The sequence below is a fragment of the Saccostrea cucullata genome, unplaced genomic scaffold (genome assembly GCF_032062105.1).
Source record: "Saccostrea cucullata isolate Sc308-1 unplaced genomic scaffold, CSIRO_AGI_Scuc_v1 ctg181, whole genome shotgun sequence".
Classification (NCBI taxonomy): domain Eukaryota; kingdom Metazoa; phylum Mollusca; class Bivalvia; order Ostreida; family Ostreidae; genus Saccostrea; species Saccostrea cuccullata.
The window spans coordinates 97326-121426 of record NW_026936455.1 but is presented as its reverse complement, the minus strand read 5'-3'; the positions used below and the strand labels follow the sequence as shown (position 1 = coordinate 121426).

At 31.9% G+C, this 24101-nt stretch overlaps 1 protein-coding gene across 1 annotated transcript; it reads left to right on the top strand.

The window, feature by feature from the left end:
• The first annotated feature begins 1168 nt into the window (after positions 1-1168).
• Positions 1169-22263, top strand: LOC134245616 (cardioacceleratory peptide receptor-like). The gene is made up of 7 exons (XM_062727879.1): positions 1169-1401; positions 8124-8259; positions 15810-16007; positions 16922-17067; positions 18820-18940; positions 20853-20972; positions 21299-22263. The coding sequence occupies exons 1-7, from the start codon at positions 1285-1287 to the stop codon at positions 21550-21552; spliced, it is 1092 nt and encodes a 363-aa protein (XP_062583863.1). The 5' UTR covers positions 1169-1284; the 3' UTR covers positions 21553-22263.
• Positions 22264-24101: the final 1838 nt, after the last annotated feature.

Here is a 24101-nt window from a genome sequence, read left to right as displayed (position 1 = left end):
CATCTTAAATATGAGAGCCCTATCTCTTCTCATTCAAAAGATCTGACCAAGGTTAAAGGGGGGATTTTTTGGCGAACGGACAGAACTACAGACTGGCAGACGAATGAGATTTAATGTTCCCTCGCTTTCGCGATAGCAGAGGACAACAAAGTATACACCTCATCAAGAACAATGCCATTGAAAATGGTGGAAAAGTGTTGTTTTCCTAAAATAACATTAGAATGAAATCTAGAAGTCCAAAATTTATCCCAAAAAAGGCTTGAATGGATATTGCAAAATTATATGTATGTAAAACAAAAATAACAGCATATAACACGATAGTTTGATTAATTAATATTAATAACAATTATAGATAACATGTAAATAACAATTAATTTTTTTTTTAAAAACTCTATAATAAACTAAAGAACTTAATCAGCAAAATTTAAATTAAGTATCATAAGCTATAAACAAACCATCACAGCAAAATTATTACAATTTAAAAAAAGTCAAGTATTTAGTTGATGTACGTGCACTGATATATATATTAATGAATTTTTTTGTTATTACACGCACCATTAAGAAACTCTACTTCTTCATAATTGCTATAAAAGTAGATGTTATGTTTTGCCACAGATCAGCACTCGCATATAAATTATCTGGGTCCAGTGATTTTCTTAATTAATTTTTAACATTTATTTGTTGTACCTTGAAAAATAACCTTCGTAAATGTACTGCATTATTAACAAACAAGAAATTTTAAATTTACCAGCAGTTAAGCGTGCAATTTGAAACCGGATACATTAATTTTGCAACATTCAAACAAGAAATTTAAAAATTCCATATTATCAAATCTCATTGGGTTCAACACCGTTATAATTGAAACATATATACAAAGAGATATGCATGTCATTTGTTGAATTAATAATTAAAATTATAATTAAAACTTATAATTGCCTATAACGATATCTAATTGGTATTTAAACGTTAGATGTAACATTTAAATCCCACTTACCATAACCGTTTGAGAAAATGTTTGAGTCGTGCTATACAATAATTAAACGTATTATTCCTACAAACGTTGAATTTCTTGTTAAACAGATTTTTTATACATAGCTATTGATAGCTCTTGGAGACGTATATATCATGCAATCCTACAATCTTCTGAATCATTGAAGCTACAGTTCGATCATCGTAGGGAGCATTATCTGTAGCAATGTTTTAAAGACTCTCGCATGAATAAGAAAGACATTGACAGACAAGTATATTGGAGACGTAAAGATCTGTATTTCTGGAATAGTAAAAATGAATCTTTCTCTAATCGAATTTTCAAAAAAAGATTATAATTATAGTTTTATATATAAGGATAATAGCAGTGAAACATATGGATTTAGCGGTAATAAAACTGAGGACTACGATCCGGTAGGTAGTAACTGGTTTTTTATATTTTTTTTATTTTTTTTTTTATTTTTTTTTTTTTATCAAAACTGGTCAAGTTAATGTCTAAGTGACCAACACCTTTTTTAGGAATGAGAGAAACAACAAAAAATAGGTTTTTTTTTTTTTGGTCTGACAAATTTTAAAAACAAGTTTATCATCTAATTCTTAAGGACATCGCATTGGGAAGATATTTTTAGGAATATATTTTAATAATAAAAAAATTTAGCTCGGCTTGATTTTAGAAACATCTAATGTTTTGGTGTAAGTGATAATTTGTTTTGAAAACTTGACCCGTGTTTATTTTGTTTGTTCACCATTAGCGGCAGAACTGTTGTGTTATATTTTATATTTAGTCTTTGACCATAAGAAATAGTCAAGGACTAAAATATAAAACAACGCTTCAGTTCTGCAGCTATTTCATTGTGAAAAAAAATAAATCAGACCAACAACCAATATCATAACAATTAAAATCTACTGACTTGGGACCAATTTTTAACAGTAACCGCTACTGGAAGGTTTAATATACTCTATGCCATAGTTTAATACATTTTTTCAGAAACATTCTATTCTGCATAGAGAAGACACATTAAGGACTTAGCCGTGAGTTTCGACAACGTCTTTAGTTAATATTTCACGTTTTAAAACACATCTGCCTCTTAGTAGCAAAATATGTTGAATAATTATTTACAGAATGTGCCTTTTTTCCTGCTGTTAACATGTGTGTATGTTTATACCGTTTTATTCCGTACTTTTGCATTCAAGTGAAGCAATTATAAAACGGAACAGTGTGTGTAAGAATTAATTGAATTTTTTTATTGAAATGAAAGAGAATTTGTTCTTTATCGCAAACAATGCTGATAGCCATGAAAATTAAACGTCGTAAATCTGTCTATTGTATATAAGTTTCTTATAAAAGCAAATTTCCCAATTTTTAATTTAAGACCATAATTATTCTTTTGTAATGTGGAATAGAATACATAAATCTTCTTTGAACGAATGGGATTTGGGGGAAAGCAATTAATGTTTTCATAAAAAGGACGTTTTCCATAATTCTGCAGATTTTGATTAAGTGATTGAATTAAGGTAATCGGTATAGGTTGCATAAGTCCGATTCTTTTTTGAAGATGAAGGGCTGATAAAAAATACCATACTTGTCGATTGATGTCCAATATCCTTTCATCTAAATCAGAAACCGATACACATAATTATGTTTCTTAGTGTAGTCTATTTGTGAGCCAAGTTACAATAAAATCAGACTAAAACTGTAAGAGGAATAGCTTTTTAAAAGTATTTCACAGAATTTTCTATTTTTAGAAGCCACGAAAACACCGTTCATCGAAATTAAAAACCATTAAATAAAACTATGTATCTTAGTGTTTTCTGCCTATGTGCCAAGATACATGTATACTGAAATCAGACCAAAACTGTAAGAAGAGTAGCATTTTGAAAGTATTTCACAGAAATTTCTATTTTTAGTTACCACGGAAATATTATTCATCAAAATCCAAAACAGATATAGAATTATGTGCTTGGGTGCCAAGTTACATTGAAATCAGTCTAAAACTGAAGAAAGAGTAGCATTTTGAAAGTATTTCACAAAAATTTTTAATTTTAGAATCCATGGCAACTATACCATTGATCGAAATCAAAAACCAAATATACAGAATTGTGCATCTTAGTGTAGTCTACTTGTATGTCAAGTAAAATTGAAATCAGACCAAAACTGTAGGAAATGTAGCTTTTTGAAAGTATTTCACAGAAAGAACTATATGCGGTATAGTGGTATATTGCATATATTTGCCCCTACAAAAGTCAAATTTTGAAAACTTCTTGAAATGTACTGAATTCAATAAATTGTATGAGAAATATGAATTAACAGAAAATATTATAGTGTCAAAGCAGTGTATTCACAATTTTTGATTTTATGACTTCACAAACTAGTCCGATTTTATATCCTTTTTCAGAAAGAGGACAAAATGGACAAAATTTCAACAATTTTAGCTTTAAATTTATAGAGCGCAAGTTTGTTCGGGAACAATATTGACATATTTCATTGATATTATCATTCTACACATTATATCAAAATACTGATCCTGAACACACATGCGGTCGGTTACTTTTACTCAAAATATCGACGAAATATGTACATTTTTCTGTAAAATTCATAAAAAACTGAATTTTACGTCATGTTTGTGACGTCATTACGTACATATGTCATCATTATTTATGAAAATATTCAGTGCTTTGAAGTCAGCATATACTCCCCTGTTTAAGAACTTAATTAAATATATATCCATCAAAGTTTGATTTAGGGGGCAAATATTGGTTATTACCGGATAAAGTTCTTTCTATTTTTAGAAGCCACAATACATGGCAATACCATTTATTGAAATTAAAAACTTACATACCGATTTCTGTAATTTAGTGTAGAAGTCTACTTGGGTGTCAAGTTATATTGAAATCAGACCAAAACTTTTGGAAAAGTAGCATTTGTAAAGTATTTTACAGAAATTTCTATGTATAGTTACCATGACAACATAGTTCATCGAAATATAAAACAATACACAGCATCATTTTCAATTGTATCTTAGCGTACAGTGTAGTATACATATGTGCCAAGTTATATTTAAATCAAACCAAAATTGTAAGAGAATTATTATTTTGAACATTTTGAACTTTCGGGTAAGTTCTTCTGGTATCTGATTAGTAGAGCTAAAACATCAATTGCGGGGAGATTAATTGGGGTTCAGTATCGAATTTTTGTTTTAATGAGTTGAGGTTGTACTGTAGTTGTTAAACTTTCACACTGCACTCGTATAATTAAATTTCGAGTGGTTACAAAACCTTGTTTTATTTTTGTTAATTACAACACATCGTTTTTTATTGCTTTATCTTGAACAAAATCAAAGTGTCCAATATTTAATTTTTTCCCAAATGTATATTTAAACAAAAAATCCAATTTTCTGAAACTACAATGAAAAACTAGAGCCAAACGTATGAGATATAACTAGAGACAACGTTAATTCCTAATGGTATTTTATATTCTGATGAAAACTTTTATCTATGTAAACAGAGAAAAAGTGAAGTAGCGAATTTATGAAATTTTTAATTATTAAAATGGGCCGCAAGGAAATGTAATATTTAACGACTTGATTTATTTTACGTTTTATTGAATAAAATCAATTTCCAGATATCTCTAGTGCATTTCGCTACGAATGTAGAAACAAGAATTCCAACACTACGCGTCTTTTACTTTGAACGCGTTGCACGGGTGACGCAATGGTTATCTAAAGCGCTAAAGCGTCTGCTTTAGAGTCGCGGAGCGAGAGTTGAGCCTTACCTCCCACGTTTGAATACCATTCCGACCAGTCTTTTGAAAAACATTGAAATTACTCACTGCTCAATGACTCTGAGTGATAAGTATGTATGTATGATTATATAGGTCCAAAGAGCACTTTGCTATCCTCAGTCGGCAAGTGGTGGCATCTCATTACGAGTGAAAGAACCTTCAAAGGGACGTTAAACAAACCTCTTACAACATCAGAACGCCTCAGTTGTCTTCTGTTGATAACATTCATGTAGTAAATAACTGCTCCCAATTATAGGCTGGTTTTTCATTTTAGAATGCTTTGACATTACATTGTAGATTGATACTTATCTGTATGGCTTCTTGATTCAGGAATTGAAAATTTTCTACATCCACGTCTTAATAGTTTTTACAACAAATAAAATCCCAATTTTAAGATTTGAATAACCAAGAAAGAATAAGCCATCAAATTTATTACTACTCTTTACTTGAAATGTGACATCTTGAGCAGTATTTAGGAGTTTTGCTATCTTTTCGATTTATAACTTGCAATTGAAAGACAACAGAATTATGTACTAAAAAGGGTTAGTTAAGCCCTGTTAGTATAAGAGAAACATTGGAGTCCGTATAGATGTACGTCGTATTTCAATACTTTCAATTTATTTACATCTACCCATTGCTATCGAAAATGCAAAAATGCCTCTCTTAAACAACTTACATGTATATATTAATTATTTTCAAGACATTTGGAAGACGATCTCATGTACAGAAGAACAAATGCTTTAATGTCAAATCTGGGAAGCAAAGCGAACCGAAAACCCTTGGCTATAGCGAAAATGATGTTTTTTTGGTTGTGTTGTCGTATCCATGCATATTGTCAGAATGCACTCTGAAATTTTATTATCAATTTGTATTTTCTTTCATATACGTAAAAAGACCAAAAAACATTTTGATAATATAAAAAAGCTTTGTGAGACACGGAATAAAACGAGAAATTATGACATGGTAAAATTTATTTGCATCCGTCACACGTTGCGCTTCCACTACAGTACTAAAGTATTCGGCAAACAGGAATAATATCGTGCAATTGATCAAAATATTGATATATTGGACATCAAACAGCTTTTAAAAAGAAATTTATGTGTCTGTTCCGATCTCTTGTTGATCAGCCCCTTTACAAGTCTCTGATTTGATGATTTGCATTTAGTCCTTGCGCGTCAGATTCGATCAATTCATTCCAGTGTCCAAAAATTTGACCATTGAAGATTTCTTTTATCAAGGTGCGGTCACACAATGCGATTTTTCATTCGATTTTCTTTCGACTTGCTCAGGTTAGTTGAATGGAGTCGATAGGTGGGGGGAGATTCACACGATCCGATTTTACATTTGATTTACAAACTATTTTTTGTAGAAATGAACAGGTACTAATTTAGTCAACATCATTAATATTAAGAAAAAATATCAATCATGACGTTGATGTAGTTTATACGTGACGGATCTTCATTGAACACTTCACTGGATGAAGTTTATTATGTTCTGTTTGGACAAAAAAGTCGGCATTCAATTTTGGTCTACAACAAAAAAGTGAAGTAATCACCAAGATTTACTTTGTTCCGGCGGTGTGTTCCCGTTTTGCACACATTTGATAATTAGGTATAAACAATAGGTGAGAAGTGTGTTTTGATAGCAATTATAGTCTGATTTCTGGTTTGGATTTACCTGTGAATACCTGATTTAGCTTAATGTATTCTTAAGAAATTTAATACAATTTTATAAGCATTTTATTAAAATTCTGTATATATTTATGGTAAATTTTTTTTTATTTTTTTGAATAAAACATTAATATAATTTATTTTATTTTATTTATTAATTATGTCCAATTTCTTTTAAAAAGAACACTTTTCAATCTTGATAAAATTCTAAATTAAGTAAAGATATAACACATAATAAAGAAAATAGAGAATAACAATTTATGCTCATGAAATATATCAATAAATAAATATCAAATACATTAATTTTGTATTTATTCTCTTATTTTTTTCACTATAAGTTCACCTTTTACATACTTACTAAGTATGCTGTAGACTACAGCAATTTAGTAATTATCTCACCTGGTCAAATTCCAGTTTTTCACACATTTTTTAATTACTTGCAATTCAAATGTGTGCAAAACGGGAACAAACCGTTCCGGCTTAGATCATCTCCATATGTACGACGATCTGACGTAATTATAACATGCAGTAAATTAAATTGTGAAGAGATGTACAAGTAGATTTTGTACTTTTTAGCTGGCCTACATTATGTATTAGACAAAATTAATTAAGCTATTGTGATATGCATATTATCTTATCTGAGCAAGTTGAAAAAATTAAATGAAAAATCGCATCGTGTAACCGCACCTTTAGACTTCATCTAGCAGTGCATGATATATTTTTCGAAAAATTACAAGTACATCATTTTTTCAACATCGAAACTCCATTTTTTGAGTGGATATTCTTCTGAAAGTTTCAACTTTGCTCCCTTATTTTTATAGCTTTGTTGGATAAATATGGCTGATCTGCAGATATTAACATTTACAATATCTTTATCCGAGACAAAATTACAAATATCAAAATGTGTTATTTTTTTTCGAAAGGCGCTGTTAAACAGAAAATTACGTGCGGGGTGGAACAATTAGAGACAAAAGCTGTGCGTGTAGCACGTGAATTTGCTGAATGAAGAGCATGTAAATCAAAGGAGTAACTCTAAGAATTGTTAGGTTCGTGATTAATTGATTGTATGTTGTTTAACATCCCACTCGAAAATTTTTTCACTCATTTTGAGTCGTCACCACTTGCCGGTGGAAAGCTACAAATTTTGTCCTATATTTGGCATTTAGGGCCATTGAGCAGTGAGGGATTTTTTTTTTTTTTGCAATCACCTAGTGCAACGGGACCATGGTTTGTATGGCCGCATCGATATCCGAAGGACGTGTCTCCACACCTTATAGTGAAATTCGAACCCGCGACCTAAGGATCGACTTCTTACTTAAGTTTGCGACTCAACAGAAGACCCTCTAACTGCTATGCGGGCAACTTTTTGCCTCATGACGATGATCAATCGATTGGCTTGCGTAATAATTTTATGCATAAAATTCGGCAGAAAACAGCCAAACGAGATAGAAAAATGAAAAAAGATAAACTACTTGAACCCACTCAAAATAAAAGAAAAAGAGAAAAAGAAAAGATAGGAAAAACACAAAATACATATGCCTTAATGTTTTTTTTTTTTTTTTGCACCTTTGATAAAAATCTATACCATTGTAGGCATGTTGAACGTAATTAGTTATTAGTCCTTGCCTTTTACGTGTGATTTTGAAATTTATAAAGAAGTATTGCATTTTAATTTTTTTTTTCAGACTCCAACAGTAGTTTTCCTGGCAACTATCTTCCCTTTCATGGTTGTAGGAAACAGTCTGGTTCTAACGCTGATTCTCAGAAAAAGAGGACGTAAAAACCGGGTGGATATTTTGTTTGCAAACACGGCATGTGCAGGTATCTTTATGAGAATTTTTTTTGTCATAAGTGGTGTATGTGTGGTAAATGTAAACGATTGGAGGATATATATTTTTGAAAGTAAAATGTTTCTACTTAAGGTCTCATGAAAAAACTAGCTGTAATTAGGGACCAGGCAAAATTTATCACAATGATAGGACCAGTATACAAAACAAAATTCTCATTTTAAAAATGTGCATGTCCCATGGCATTCGTATTTCAAAAAAAAAAAAAATAAATAAATAAAAATCTGTCCTATGCCTTAAGACTAAAAAAGTTTTTGTCCTATGGTTCCATTTTGATAGTGAGATTATTGGAACAATACTAATTAAATTTACCGTATTAAATAAGGCACCGTTTTGTCAAATTATATTTTTGGGTCCCCTTAAAATCCAAATCTTTCAAGACATATATTTTCGTATTATAAAATGGAGGTGAAATGCGCTCCGGAAACGCAGTGGAAAAGCTGTAAGAGTTGATTCTACGTCGCTGGTTTGAATTTAAGTGCTGTTTATAAAGACCGGTCCATCTGAGGGTCTGAATAAACGTTAACCAAAGGGTCATGTTGCAGTAGCATTAAAAGATCCCTTACTGCTAAATTTCCCCGAGAACCTAGTATATATATATATATATATATATATATATATATATATATATATATATATATATATATATATATATATATATGAAAGGAAAAAGAAAGTTAACGCATATTAAACTATTGAATTAAATTAAAGCTATTATTTCGAATATTTTTTCCAGAATTGTTATCAAACATTTTATTTCATCCATAATCAATACTCTTGTGTGACTTTGACTGATAACTCGTGAGTTATTGAAATTGTAATGTCAATACTATCCAAAAAATCAAAATAAAATTTCTCATAATCTCCCTAGCCTTTAGCATCAGTAACACTAACAGTCTTGTTTTTCTTATGCATTTTATCAGAGCATTTACCTTACTCATAGGATTATTATTTAACACTTCGGCTGCTAGTCCTAATGGTTGAAAGTAGCTGTAACATACGAAAGCTAACAAAGCCCCCGCCCAGTGAATCCCACACATTGTCGATTTAAGATAGAATTTACAGATTCTAATTGATTTGGTACACGTGAATGTTTGTAAAAAAGTCTCGTCAAACACTGGCTACATTTTCCCAGTATGAACATGTTAAAACATTTCACATACGACGCTTACGTGCGCATGTGAGAGTAAAATCGACGTAAAGTTGCCAAGCTCGCGAACCAAATTAGATCAGAGAGTTTCTGTCAGTATTCGGGTGAAAATTATGAGTATGATAGTCTGCTGTATATCAATATCGGTTTCAGTGATAATGTCTTGACGATAACCGAGGTGGCATGGTGAAAAGTCCTAAAGTATTCTGATGCGACGTTGTTACGCGCAAACGTTACCGCCATGGTTGGTTGGAAACCTTTTAAGTAATTCTCTGACAACAGAAAAAAAAATTTGGTTGAAAAGTTAAAAATAAACTGCACATCAACGTGTTGTTGCCTTTTATTCAATTTTTCAGGCCCCGTGGGGATCCGGGTTAGAATAGGACCTCAGTACCCCCTTGCTTGTCGTAAAAGGCGACTAAATGGGGCGGTCCTTCGGATGAGACCGTATAAACCGAGGCCCCGTGTCACAGCAGGTGTGGCACGATAATTTAAAAGATCCCTCCCTGCTCAAAGGCCGTAAGTGCCGAGCATAGGCCTAAATTTGCAGCCCTTCACCGGCAATGGTGACGTCTCCATGTCAGTGAAATATTCTGGAGCGGGACGTTAAACAGTATACAATTAATCAATCAATCATTTTTTCAGTTCAATTACTAGACCCCATGTAACTACCGTCAGCCAAACCATGATTGCAATAAATTTATACCGACTGCAAATATTGTAAAACGATGACTATAACTCAAATGTACCGTTTGGCACTACAAATTGTCATCACAAAATTGCCATCATCAATTTTCGCGTGTTTTTGACTTTTTATCACTTTCCACACGTGACGCCATACATTTCATGGTTGAGTACTTTTGACCATCAATTTTAGTGCAGAATTACAAAAATACAGATCTGACTAAATTTCATAATTTTCGGCCTTTGATAGTCAAACTATTTTCGCATATTACGTTCTTATGCGTTTCTTTTTCTTTCAGTGTATAAAATAAATTCTAAAACCTACAGCTCTCCACTGGGAAGTGGTACATGTACAACGTGGCGTCTCAATATGTCAGAGCGAACGATTCTCAAAGGAACGTTTCACAGAAATACAACAAAATCGCAATTATATTTAAATATGTATTGTCTTGTGAATTATTTATTATGTTCCCCAAACGAAGTTGGGGGACATATTTATTTTTATTTTCAGGTATGTGTTTCAAAACCAACGATTTTTTTATGTAATGTCATAAATTTAATTTATCGCTCCAGTGGTACAGTGGTTACGGCATCTGCTCTAACGTCGCGAAGTAAGGAGTTGAACCTTACGTGTATAAGGATATTGTATGCACCAATTGCAACCTCTCCATTTTCACATAGTTTAAAGAATATACTGTTCAGTACTTCAATTCTCAACGAGTTCCAATTATATTTCTTTTCACGGAATTGATACAAAACACATTTAAAATCTCATGAATGCACTCCTATGAAAAAAAATAACTTTAGATTAACCAATTTTTTTCTACCACAGCTATTTACTAGAAATAGTTTTTCGGTATTAGAGCTGAGTACATGTAAATTGTCTTTTAGAAATAGATCATAATTTTGTAAAAGAGATTATTGTCAGTGATTCTTCAATATCCATGCTTAGTTAAATTGTTGGGTTAAAACGGTAAAATGATACATCCGCCGGTACATGTTATTACTCAATCTAGCTGAAGATCAATTTAGGCAATTTCAGTTGGGCGTAATTAAATGCCGGTTTGAAGCCTTAAGTGATGATCACAGAAAACCATTACAAAGTGATTATATATCTGTTTATAATGTGACGTAATGATGGAAGTCTTCCCGTGGTTAAGATTAATTGTGTAAATTCCGCGCAATGAGTTTTTTCTTCAATAATCTGCGAATATCCTTTTTATGTTTGTTATTTTATCGATCATTTCCCCAATGGATAAAATTAGGAAGTTGAACTCTACATACAAGCATGTGCCTTTGCCTACAGTTTTTCTTTTATATAAAAAAGTTTTATTCAACCTCTAAGTCTCTTCATTGAAAAAGAGTCCCTTGGAATAAGATAAAAATATAATTATATAAATCATACAATATGGGCGTTATACGAGGGTTGTCCCAAAATTCCGTAGACAAGCGTTGTTTTGTAGGAACACGGATGTCATATATTAATGAAACTTCGTACATAGATTAAACCAACTCTATCTAATAAATTTATGGACAAATATGGAATATCTACACAAATTTACCCTATTTAAAAGATACATTTCATTTTCTGGTGTAGGAAGGCGGCGCAATAACCAAAAGTTGCAATTAAAAATCTTTATGTTATATTTAAAATTCTACGGAAAAGTAATAATTACTACTCTGTATTTTTTGAATGGAAGTGAAAATTCTTAAAACTGTTTTATTAACTATATTTCGGTGTTTATTCTTTAGCAGATATGAATTTTATAACGTTTTATATGCACCGGGTTGAAATCCGACATTTTGAAAATGGCGGAGGCGTTGGCACATTCGGTGCACTGGACTATGACCACGTGTTTTGATCCTGAATTTCACTCCTACAGAAATGTACAAGTCATAAATGTTTGGTAGGAAAGGACATGTTTTCTGGTTCCTAGTATTTAGAATGACTGAATTTTTTTTCTCTATGTATATGAATAACGGAAACTAAAAAAAAGACAGACATGAGTATTTGGCAAGAATGCCACTGTGCAACTCCTTTAGAAAAGACAGACGAAAAGCCGTTGAAATACAGGATTTTCAAATTATTATTATTTCATACCTGTACATGCATATACGTTGTTTACATATTTAAATGTTTTACCATACCATAGTAATTAAGACATTTTTACATTTATAGCTATAATCGTTCTGTTTAATCAAAGAATTTGATTCTGGTAATTGGAATAAATTATTTTCTTCAAAAATTTGAACCGTTGACATTTGTCTTTTTGACATTGCAGATTGCTCTTGGTGTTAGAGAACGATATCACGTCAAATGTTATTACTCGTATTGTTTTAAGTAATCATGATAAAACTTCGCAACTTATCTGCCAAGAACACTCTTTAAATACACCCAGAAAAATTAATAAAGATACATTAATTTCTTTAAAAGATATGAGCTCAGTCTACGAAATTTTGGGACAATTTGGTATAATTGATGGATTAAACTACACGCATTGAAAGAACGTCTACATTGCATACAAGATACATGTGTAGTACGTTATGTTGTGTTCATTCTTAAATTCCGGGAGGGTTAGCACTGGAACTAGGGTTACATGTTGAGCTAGCGTTAGGGTTAGGGTTAGGGCTAGGGCTATTCATCCATATCAGTTTCATCTATCATTAATTCATTCAATGCCAGGCAATAAATGTTTATGTTTTACTGCTATATGTTTACGTTATTTTTACATCACTCCTTCATAGTTTATGATTTCAACCTATATTCAAACTGAACTTTGCTGGTGGTTTATGCCAATCTCTCATACCTTGTAATTTTCCCTAGGACGACCAGCTCAATCACTTTATGCTAACCTCTGCTCTTACTTTCATGTGACCGGTAAATATGGGATGCTTACTCCTCTAGGCACTTAATCCCATATCTTATGTTTTTGGAGCTCCATGTTTGCTCTGTTCCTGACTTTTTTGGCATGAATGAACCTTTGATACATGTAACTTACTTTTCATTGTCTTAAAATTTCATTTCAAACCGCGACAAGGATTTACTTCACTCCAGAATTCTCTTTTCAGCGTTTACATACCTTCAACAAAAAATATAGTAAATTATTGCAGACTGTTAATCATGTTTTAATAAATTTCATTAGTCAGTTGATTTTTTAATTCCAAAATTTCGAAATTTTCGAACCTTGTGTATCTTTTTTATTTTATTTTGAATATGCTCACTGACGTTTTTCATACTAATTCTAAGGTCTTTATACATGTATGCACAAATATTTGGATTTTCCCGTTAATTCCCGATCATGACAAGAAGCGCACGGTAGGTGTGAACGGTTGGCAGGAGATGCTCACTCCTCCATGGCACCTGATCCCACTTGTGATTTTTTTTTGAAAATCTGTGATTTTTCCACATCTTAACAAGCAGAATACGGCGAGTGTGACCGGTCAACAGGAGATGCACATTCCTCCATGACGTCAGATTGTACTTCTGATGTTTTAGAGGTCCGTGTTTGCTCTGCTCCTGATTCGTATTGTTTGAATTTAAATTGAATAATTTTAGTGAGTACATATTTTAGACTTTAGATGGATATTCTATTTTCTTATTAAAACTTTTTAAAGATGAAAAATGACTTTAAAAATAAATATTCAGTATAATATACACCTCAACGAAGTTGGGGGGAGCTTACGTGATACCCTCGGTGTCGGCATCCCAGGTTAAGATGTTTGGTGCAGTTTTCTCTTTAAGTTCTCTGCTCCAATTCTTTATTGTTTAATGATCCTTTGGGCTTGAATAATGAAAGTTATCTCCATATATCTCATATAAATCTTTTTAAAATCTGTTTTTTCCAACGGCAATGATTGATTTCTAAAATTAATAAATGTTTCTCTCTATACCCTTATATTCTGCATATTTGATCTCTGTCCCTCAGTTAATTCGATACACAAGCGCATGCTCCATATATGTACAATTTCTAAATAGAGACAAGCTATTGACAACCAAATTAATGAAACAGGAATATCAACAACCGTTTTAAAAAGTTCATTAGGATATTAAGGTCACAACTGTTCAATATCTCGTATGCCCACCATTAACCTCAATGACGGCCTGGCAGCATCTCCCTGTTAATGAAGTCAGGTTTCGGATTACTTGTTGTGGAATATTAGTCCGTTCTGCCTGTAGCACTTGCAAAAATTGCTAAGAAATTGAGGTGCAGGTAACAGTTGTATGATATTTCTGTCTAATTCATCCCAAATATGATCTTTTGGGTTTAAATCTGGTGATTCCGAGGGACAAGGAAGAACTGAGATGTTGTTTGTGCGTAGAAACTTTATGGTTAGTCGAACTGTATGCGGTCTGGCATTGTCATGTTCAAAATTGCTGCCATGATTCTGCAGTATATGTAATAACGTGTGGTCGCAGAATTTCCTTACAGTGACCATGAGGTGTCAAAATTCCGCCTACATGTACCAGATTTGCTCTTCTGGTATGGGATATTGCAGGCCATATCATGACACTTCCACCTGTCGACTTCCTGGATGCAGTTACCATCAAAACGTTCATTTTGTCTTCTATAGATCCTTGCTCGACCATCTGCACAATGCAACAAGAACCGTGATTCATCGCTGAACGAAACTGTATTCCAGCGCTGCTGTGGCCATATTCTATGCACTGGCGACCACTTAAGCCTCTTCTTTATGATTCAAAACAACAAACCTCACTGGACGTCTTGGTCAAATACCAGCACCTCGTAATCGGTATTTGACTGTCTGATAGGAGATACTATGCCCTCAATGAACGGATGAAGCAGTTGATGTTGAGGTTTTGAATTTTTCACGCAAGTCCTGTAATGTGAAGTAGTGGCCCTGAGCAGCAGTTGTCACCCTTGGTCGGTCTGACCTTGGAAGGTCACCAGTTGATCCATGCATGTTGTCGAAACGTATCCCAAAGGCGAGTTATGGTACTTTGGGATACATTCAACACCCAATAGCTGTTTAGGATTCGCCCGCTTCTAATTGACCAAAAGCATTGTTGCGGTGGGCGTCATTTAAACGTGTCATAGCAACTGCGTTTAATGTGTAGAGATGAAGACAATTTTTACACCGAGAACCCCTGCTTTTTTTTTTATTCCGAAATCAGGTGCCATGGAGGAGTGAACATCCGCTGCCGACCGGTCACACCCACAGAGTGCTTCTTGTCATGAGCGGAAAAATCGGTGGACAACTCTGTGTAAATTATGGCCTAACAATCAGTATGAAAAGTCAGTCAGCATTTGATAAATATAATTACAAAATGGAAATGCACTATGTTCCCCTGATTTTGTGATACACACGACTTGTTCATGAAACTTTTGGAGAAGTCATTTCATCGTCACTGACAAAGTTGATATATTTACAACATAGAAGTACAAAATAAATATCAGTAGTCTCGTTTAACATCATTTCGTAAGTTCTATGGTCGATACTGGATTGCTCTGCTTCTGTTCTGTATTGTTTTATGGACTTTTCATCTTGGATGCTGTTTGTTATCTCCATGTGTTTCATCATTCATGTAACCTATACGTGTACTTCCAGACAAATGACAAAAAAAGCTTATCAAAATGGGGTCTTCTGTACCTATCAAAAGTGTAAAGTTCAAATTCTCTCTTCAGACGACAAATTATATTTAAAAAATGAAATATTTGTATACATTTTAGATCTCTGCGTGGCATTGTTTCTGGTATTAAGTGACCTGTTCTGGCACCAGTCTAAATATTGGTACATCGGTACGGCAATGTGTAAACTAGTAAAATATTTTGCAACGGTTGCTACATACAGTTCTAACTACGCCATTGTCGTTTTAAGCATAGACAGATGTTTAAGTGTTGCCAGGCCAATGCAGTCAATTTCAAGAGGTAAGGTCTTAAAAAGTCGTATACTCGTACAATGAAGCGCATTGAAGTGGTAAAACTTTTCGTTTGAATGGAAAGTTTGGATGTTTCTTATCGAAGGTTAGTTGATGCATAATGACACGCTCATTTCTTTAGAAAGAGAGAAATTTTCGTCGTTATGCTTTAGGATATCCCACTCTTTGCGACTAGCAACATGAGTTACACTGAGATTGAGATTTTAAACGTTAGAAGAGAAAGTCTGAGGGTCCTTTCTTCTTGTATTACACATATTGCAACAAAACAAAACATAATTATGCATTTATCATGTTTATTGGAGTTAACATAACAAATGTTTCGGTCAAAGACGGGCTTACTCGGGTGTTAATGTAGATCGTCAATTTGATTGGCTATTACATTTATGGAATACCCTTTTTACAGGTATTCGAATAAACCATTTGACCGATTCTTTCCTTTTCTAAAGAAATGGGCATGTCATTTATGACAATCAACGTTCTAAAAATAGCTCAAATGTTTCATTCAAAAGGAAATTTTTAGCACTTTAATGTGATTCACTGTAAGACAGCAGTTGTCTCTATATTCTTAAATGTGATAATAGTTTAGTCATTTCATAGTTGAAAATTATTTTGTAATCCTTTGCTGTTGCATACGGTTCTGTTTTGTATTTCTTGGCCATCAGTTTGGTCTAAAACTTTCATATTAATAACCATTAACAATTAGATAATTAAATGTAGATTTACAAAATAAGCTTCAATTTCATTGAAATGATTTGAAAATGATTTGGATAAAATAGTATAAAGGGTATAACTTAATTTTAAAAATGTATTAAAATGCAACAGGATTGCATCTTTAATCACATTCAATTGCCTATAGAAAGAGAAAACCTAGATTCAAATCGGATTTCGTGTTGATATTTACAGGTGTAAAAAGCTGCAGAGTGTACATAGGAATCGCTTGGGGTCTCTCATTTCTGTTCTCGATAAAAATAGCGTTTTTGTTTCGAATCCATTATCCAGATGGACGTCCCCAGTGTGGAACTATAGCTATGAGTCCAGCTGAATGGCAGGCAAGTAAATCTGTATTCACGAAGCACCATAAGAGCTACAGGCAAAGAAATCTTAATATAGTAACGAAACAGGCGATTCGAATTATTTTTAACAAGGTATCATGGTGGTATGCAAGCTATTATATAAAAAAAATTAGATACAATCATGTATGTTTGGTATGGATTTCAAAATGATTATTTTAATGCTTTTTAAAACGTCCACTCTATAGTGCATATTTCGAATAACTCTGTTTGTTATGAACGTATTTTATTGACAACATATTATCCAAGTATATCATTAACTGACATTTTCACCTTGATTTAATTAACTTTACAAAAATATTCATTTTTAATTCAGATTTGGTGTTTAACACTGTATTTTATAAAATTTAAAAAAAAACCTGTTTAGTGTCTATCTTGAAAAATGTGCCTGTTTACGAATTTTATTTGTCAAAGTAAAATTTCTTTATGAATCTCATTTATAAGGGCTTTAATCTAGATATTATAAATTAAAAGCATAGATATAAAACGACATCTTATAATGTAAACAGCAACATATTACCGTCTTAAACAATCCTGGTTCAACGGCACTCCGAAAAATTGTCAGATGAAAATTAATTCTTTTTAAGAAAAAAAATCCAATGTAAATATTTAGTATTGATCAACTACTTCTTATATTTGAAGTTATCATAAGGTCTGTTTTCTATTCACTTTTTTTTCAATTACAATTTTGAAATATTTGGGATGAGTATTTCAAGCAATTTCAATTTAAAAAATATATAAATATACAAGATTCCCTCAAATGGCAACATAGCGGATGTTGAACTTTTTGTAAATGAAAATAAGATTAGTTGGTACCCAAAGTAGGGTCTTTTAACAAGAAATACAATTATAAAGAATAAAGTCCTAGGACCACCTGTTCAAACGTTATGGCCAAGGATAATTTTTTGAAAGGTACATCAAACTCCAGGTAGGGTCAAAGGACCAAAGTTGTTGCTTTCTTAAGAAAGGTCTTGTCACAAGGATTACATTTCTGAAGTATGAAAGCCTTGGCCCTAACCGTTCAAAAGTTATGGCCAATATTAAACTTTTTAATAAGTTTGTCAAACTCCAAGGCTAAAGGGTCAAATTTGTTGGTATCCAATAAAAGGTCTTGTCACAAGGATTAAATATATCAAGTCTGAAAACCCTAGCCCTTTCCGTTCAAAAGATATGGCCGATTTTAAAGTTTCTTTTTAAAAAAGTACGTTAATTTCCAAGGTCATTGGGTCAAGGTTGTTGATGTTCAATATAAGGTCTTGTCAAAACAAATACATATGTGAAAATTGAAATTCCTTGTATCTACCGTTCAAAAGTTAAAAGTAAAAGTTTGGAATTTTGTGTAAAATTTGTTAAACTGTTAAACAAAAGGTCAAAGTTGTCAGTAGGCAATGAAAGGTCTTTCGACAAAGAATACATATTTGAAGAATAAAAGCCCTGGTATCAAATTTTCAAATGACATGGCCAAAGTAAAAGTTTGAAATTTTTGTGTAAAAGTGGGTGAAACTAATAGGTCAAATTTGGTGGTACCCAAAGAAGGTCTTGTCACAAGAATTACACATGTAAAATATGAAAGTCATACATGTACATGTAGCTCCACTAATTCAAAAGTTATAGGCAAAGTTAAAGTTTTTGCGGACAAACAGACAGACAGACAAAGGGACGGACGCGACAAAAATATAACAGATATTTCAAAGGATGAAGACTGATATTTCAATTTTTTTTATATTTTAGATTTACGTTACACTAGCAGCTATTGCTATGTTCCTGATTCCCGCCATTATTATAACCATCTGTTATACGATAATCGTCGCCATTGTTTGGAAAAAATCTGAATTTAGACTATCAGACAGAGGTAAGTGTAATTTAAAAACTTGTAAACTTATGTATATTGTAAATAAACGCATTCAGAATTTAGGACAATCTTGCTTATTAGGAGTTAAAATAATCATCCCCTTCCTATCCTTAATCAACTTGAGATATTTGTTGTACATGTCTTTTGTTACAAGATTTATTTAGTTAGAGTGTAAATCAAATTTGAATACTCATCAACTATGAGGAAAATTTAGGAAAAGTTAAAATCATTTTTTTCAAAAAATACAATTATAGCATATGACTTCAAGAATTAATACAACCACTCCTCATGTAAAAATTAAAGGTACTTGGACACAGATTTGAAGTTAATATTTTCTGTATAATATTACGAATTATATATTTTAATGGCATTTCACACAAAAATTAATTAAAAATCTTATTTCATTTAAAAGTTTTTAAAAAGTTTTTTGGCGTGTTTGATTGACACATCCTTGCACTTTCACAAGTTTTAACTTTATTCTTAATCCTTCAGAAAAGTGGCAATCTTGTTGTGTATTTGTGAGAAATATTAAAACTTTAATTCAGAAAATAATTTTATTCAGAGTAGAAATGTTAGGAAGCCAAACACCTTCACAAGTATCGTCATTCCGAGCTAAGTCGTGTGTGCAAATCGATCACACTCGTGTTATGTACACAATTTTTTTTTAAAAAAGGCACGAGCTCTGTTTTTGTTGATGTTTAGATTTCACCGGGTGGGTTCAATTGTCAAGGTCTGCTCATCACAACTGCACGGACTGAGAATATATTGTGTGTTTGTTTTGCTTTCGAACATGTCTACTCTGAATTTTCTGAAATATAGTATTAATATTTTTTCTTCATACACAACAAGATTGCCACTTTTCCTAAGTATTAAGAGTAAAATCAAAATTTGTGAAAGTGCAAGGAGGAGTCAATCAAACTCGCCAAAAAATTTGAAGTTTTAATAACTTTTAAATGAAATAAAATTTTTAATTAATTTTTGTGTGAAATGCTATTAAAATAAATAATTCGTAATATTATAGAGAAAAAATTAACTTCAAATCTGTGTCCAAGTACCTTTAAGAAAAGAAGTTACAGACAATGTTTTCTCAATAGAAATGGAAATCGTAAAGTTCACATCTTGTAATTGGAACTAACTTAAATATATTATTATTGAAATGTTTTCATATTTTTATATTACCGTGGTAATAATATTATTACTTTTATATTGACCTTCTTTGATTATTTTAACTTTATATATGAGTCGTAAAAATTTTATTGATAATTTGAAAGTAGTTATCTCTTATTATTTATTAATAAATATTTTACATAATTGTACATAATTTCAATTTTATCATGATCATTAACAACAACAAAACCTAGAAATCATTTAATTGTTTAAATAAGTCGTATTGCTCCCTTAAATTTGAGTAAAATATTAAGACTTTTAATAGTTTTTGATTTCATAAATATTTTTTAAAATATGAATGAAAAATATGAAAGAAACAAATATTTCTAGCCTCTTTTTAATAACCATATACAAATATTTACATTTCTAAATATGTTTCCATAAAATTCTTTGCAAATTAGAGTTTTGCTTATTTTCTCATGAACTACAATGACTGAGCACGTCATAATTCCGTACTTGATGTCAAAACTATAGTGCAAACTGTTTTGTTTAAAAATAAAAGTTGAATTGTGTTACCTAATCAGAAAAATAATGTAAATATAAGAAATGAATTTAATTTTTGAAAATTCATGAAGTGCATGATCTTCAACGCTTCAAACCGGCACATTAATATAGAGCGCTTCATGAAAAATATCGGCGTGAAGCGTCGTAGATCATATCCTCATGAATCTTCAAAAAATTTAAAATTCAAATCTCAAATACATGTAAATAATATTGAATTCTTAATGAGTGATATTTTTTACAGGTGCAGCAACGAATCTTACTACGACGAATGTCAGCTCTCAGACAACTGTCCCCGTAGGTAGACATTCAATATCCCGTGCCAAAATCAAGTCCATCAAAATGACGTTTGGTATTGTCATTGGTAAGTACCTTAAATTTTTCTTTTGATTCAGTGGAAATACTTTGTATCTTATTTTCAAAGGAATTCTCTCTCTAGGTATTTATACTCTCTCTCTCTTTCTCTCTCTCTCTCTCAAAGAAAATTGCAAATTCTGTACAAGTTTAATTGAATAAATTAATAATCCAGTACTTCAATTTTGAAAGGTTCTAGGGTCCAATGTCAATATGTTAAATTCCAGATAATCATATGAGAAAATACAAGAAACGTAAAAAGTTACAATATGTAATACTTTCATTTTGACTATATGTACAGACCTAACATGTAATAATATTTTCTGTCGTTTTTAGCCTTCATCGTGAGTTGGAGTCCCTACTTTATATTTAACATCCTCGTGGTATATGGTTACATACATGTATCGGATTCTCAGACCTACCAAGTTTCAGTGCTATTTCAGACGTTTGCGCCAATTAACTCCGCACTGAATCCTGTCATTTTTCTGATATTCAACGGCAAAAAATACCTTAAAATGTGTAAAAAGGCGGATCCCTCTAAAATAGAGACAAAGGAGACAAACTTTTATTCTCAGAATAATACTCATTGACACCAGAAAAGTCTTTATTTCTGGTCTAGTTGTTAAACTCAGGTCATGTGATGTGACATTGCCTATGTTGGAAAACGGTGAATTTTAGAAGGGTGACTTTGCCTATGTTGGAAAACAGAGTATTTTAGAAGACAAACTAGAAACTTCAATCTCTCAGAAGCGGTTCAACTGAAAGAAAGATTGTAGCTGATAAGACAAAACTACAATATTTATATTTGATACTTCAAGCACGATAATGTGAACTAGACTGGACAAATAAACGTACATAAGCAAAAGTAATTAGGTAAATTTGACCTAGTTTATGATTCATAAGACTGTTATTGATAATTAACATGTACTATGTATTGGATATCTGCACCATTAACGACACCCCTATGTCTGCTCTGTCCGGAAGTTTAAGGGGCACATTTGAATGGTATGATATTGAAGATCATATTTATGAATTTTATTATACCGGGTATTATTATATTTTTTCTTCATTTGAAATTATTTAATTTTTGATAAATTTAACGTTTACTGCTACAATTAAGCACATACATGAAGATATAGAAAACCACACAAGTTTGCTTGAAATATATAAAATAACAAAGATTATTATGTGCAGCTGGTTTCTACGCTTAAAAAATGATTTTGATCTTGTTTTTACCCCTACTTAGCTTATTTCTAATTACACTGTCATTTAAGAATGTAATCATGGAAGCAAATGGAACATCTCCTGTAATAATTCATACATCTGTTTTGAATGAAATGTATTAAACGGAAATGAAAAATAAAATCTTCGAAAATTCTTTTAAAAGTTTACGAAGGGTTTCAATTAATAAAGCAAAAGTCAAGGAACTAAATTAGTTTTGTTAATTTTTTGTACTGTTTTTCTTAATTCCTCCCTAATGAAAACAAATTGAAAGTTTATTCCGATGTGTTTACAACTTAATCAGAAAAGGTGAATTTGTAGACGTTTTGTTTTGTTTATATCGTTATCCAAACGATAAAGGAATGTTGTCTTTTAATATTCATTCAAACATGTATGTATCTATTAATATATTACAAAAATAAACAAAGGTTTTGGCAGTTAATTTGTATCTTTATTAATTCCAAATCTGATGGTTGGAGAAAACGTACCGGTGAGGGTGGAATCTACGTGAGTGCTAATGCTGGGGAGGATTTTTTTAAAGTCACAAAATCTCTTACAGCAAAAATGTTAACAAAATAATATATGAATATTATAAAAGTTTTGAGTACTGATAGTTTACTTAGCTGAGTAAAAAGCTTACATCCATATTTGAAAATACGATTAACTTTTCATCATAATTTCTTGTACTCGGCCAAAAAATTAACTTGTACTTTCTATCAAGGAACTTTGATATGCATCCATTAAACAAAAGAGGTAAGAAATTGGATTATTATTCTTATTTGTCGGATTAATTAATTTATTAATGTTAATTGAATGATGAATTCTTGAGTAAATGTCATAGTTTTAATGAGTTTAGGATGAAGGACACATGTACATATATGTAACGACAAAAAGTAGTTTTTAAGACAAGCAAAAATTAACGACGGGTTTTCCGGTATTTACCGATCATGATTGGGAGCTCAAAGCTGGTATGACCGGTCGGCATGGGATGCTCACTTCTCCATGGTACCTGATCCCATAGAAAACCATACACGTTTGTTTGAAATATCCATGTAAAATGTTATGTGCATCTGGTCATGGTTTCTATGCCTGAAAATGTTTTCGATCTTGTTTTTTAAAAAGTCAAGGAACTAAATCAGTTTTGTTAATTTTTTGTACTGTTTTTCTTAATTCCTCCCTAATGAAAACAAATTGAAAGTATCATCCGATTTCTTTTTATCGTATCGTTATCCCCACGATAAAGGAATGATGTCTTTGAATTCAATCACATGCTTTAATTAATAAATTACAAAAATAATGCGATTTAACCACCAGGCGCGTAGCCAGCATGGAAATGAAGTGTACGCAGAAAACGGTCGGGGGTCTGGGGGCCGCCCTGAGGGGCCCAGGGGGCGAACCCCCCCGAAGCTCCTGGATTTTACGAAATTTTTCAGTCATTTTCTCGCAAAAGAAATCACGATAATATCACTTTTCTCGAGCAAACACGTAGCTATAAGTTAAACTGCTTCAATTGATACTTCGGGAAGAGAACGATAATTTATCAAATTAATTTACGCATATATAGGTATTGGAAAAAAGTTTCCAAGTGTATCAAGATAAAACAGAGTAACAATTTCAATATCTTTATCATTGGAGTTTAAATATTTCAAAATATAAACGGGGTTGTTGTTGTCTTTTGATTACCTTCATATTTGATAGCTGAAACGATTCGAGAATGCTTCAATTATAATATAATTCTTTAAATTGGTAACATCAGTAAAAGAAGCTATATTATTATTTATTTTGTTCACCATAATTTAAATTGTTTAACAACATTTATTCATTACCTCTACGGACATTAAATATCTTGGATAGTCGTCCAAGACCTTTGTAACTTTTTCTTTCGATCAAAATCCCTTGGATCGCTTTCCTTATCAAA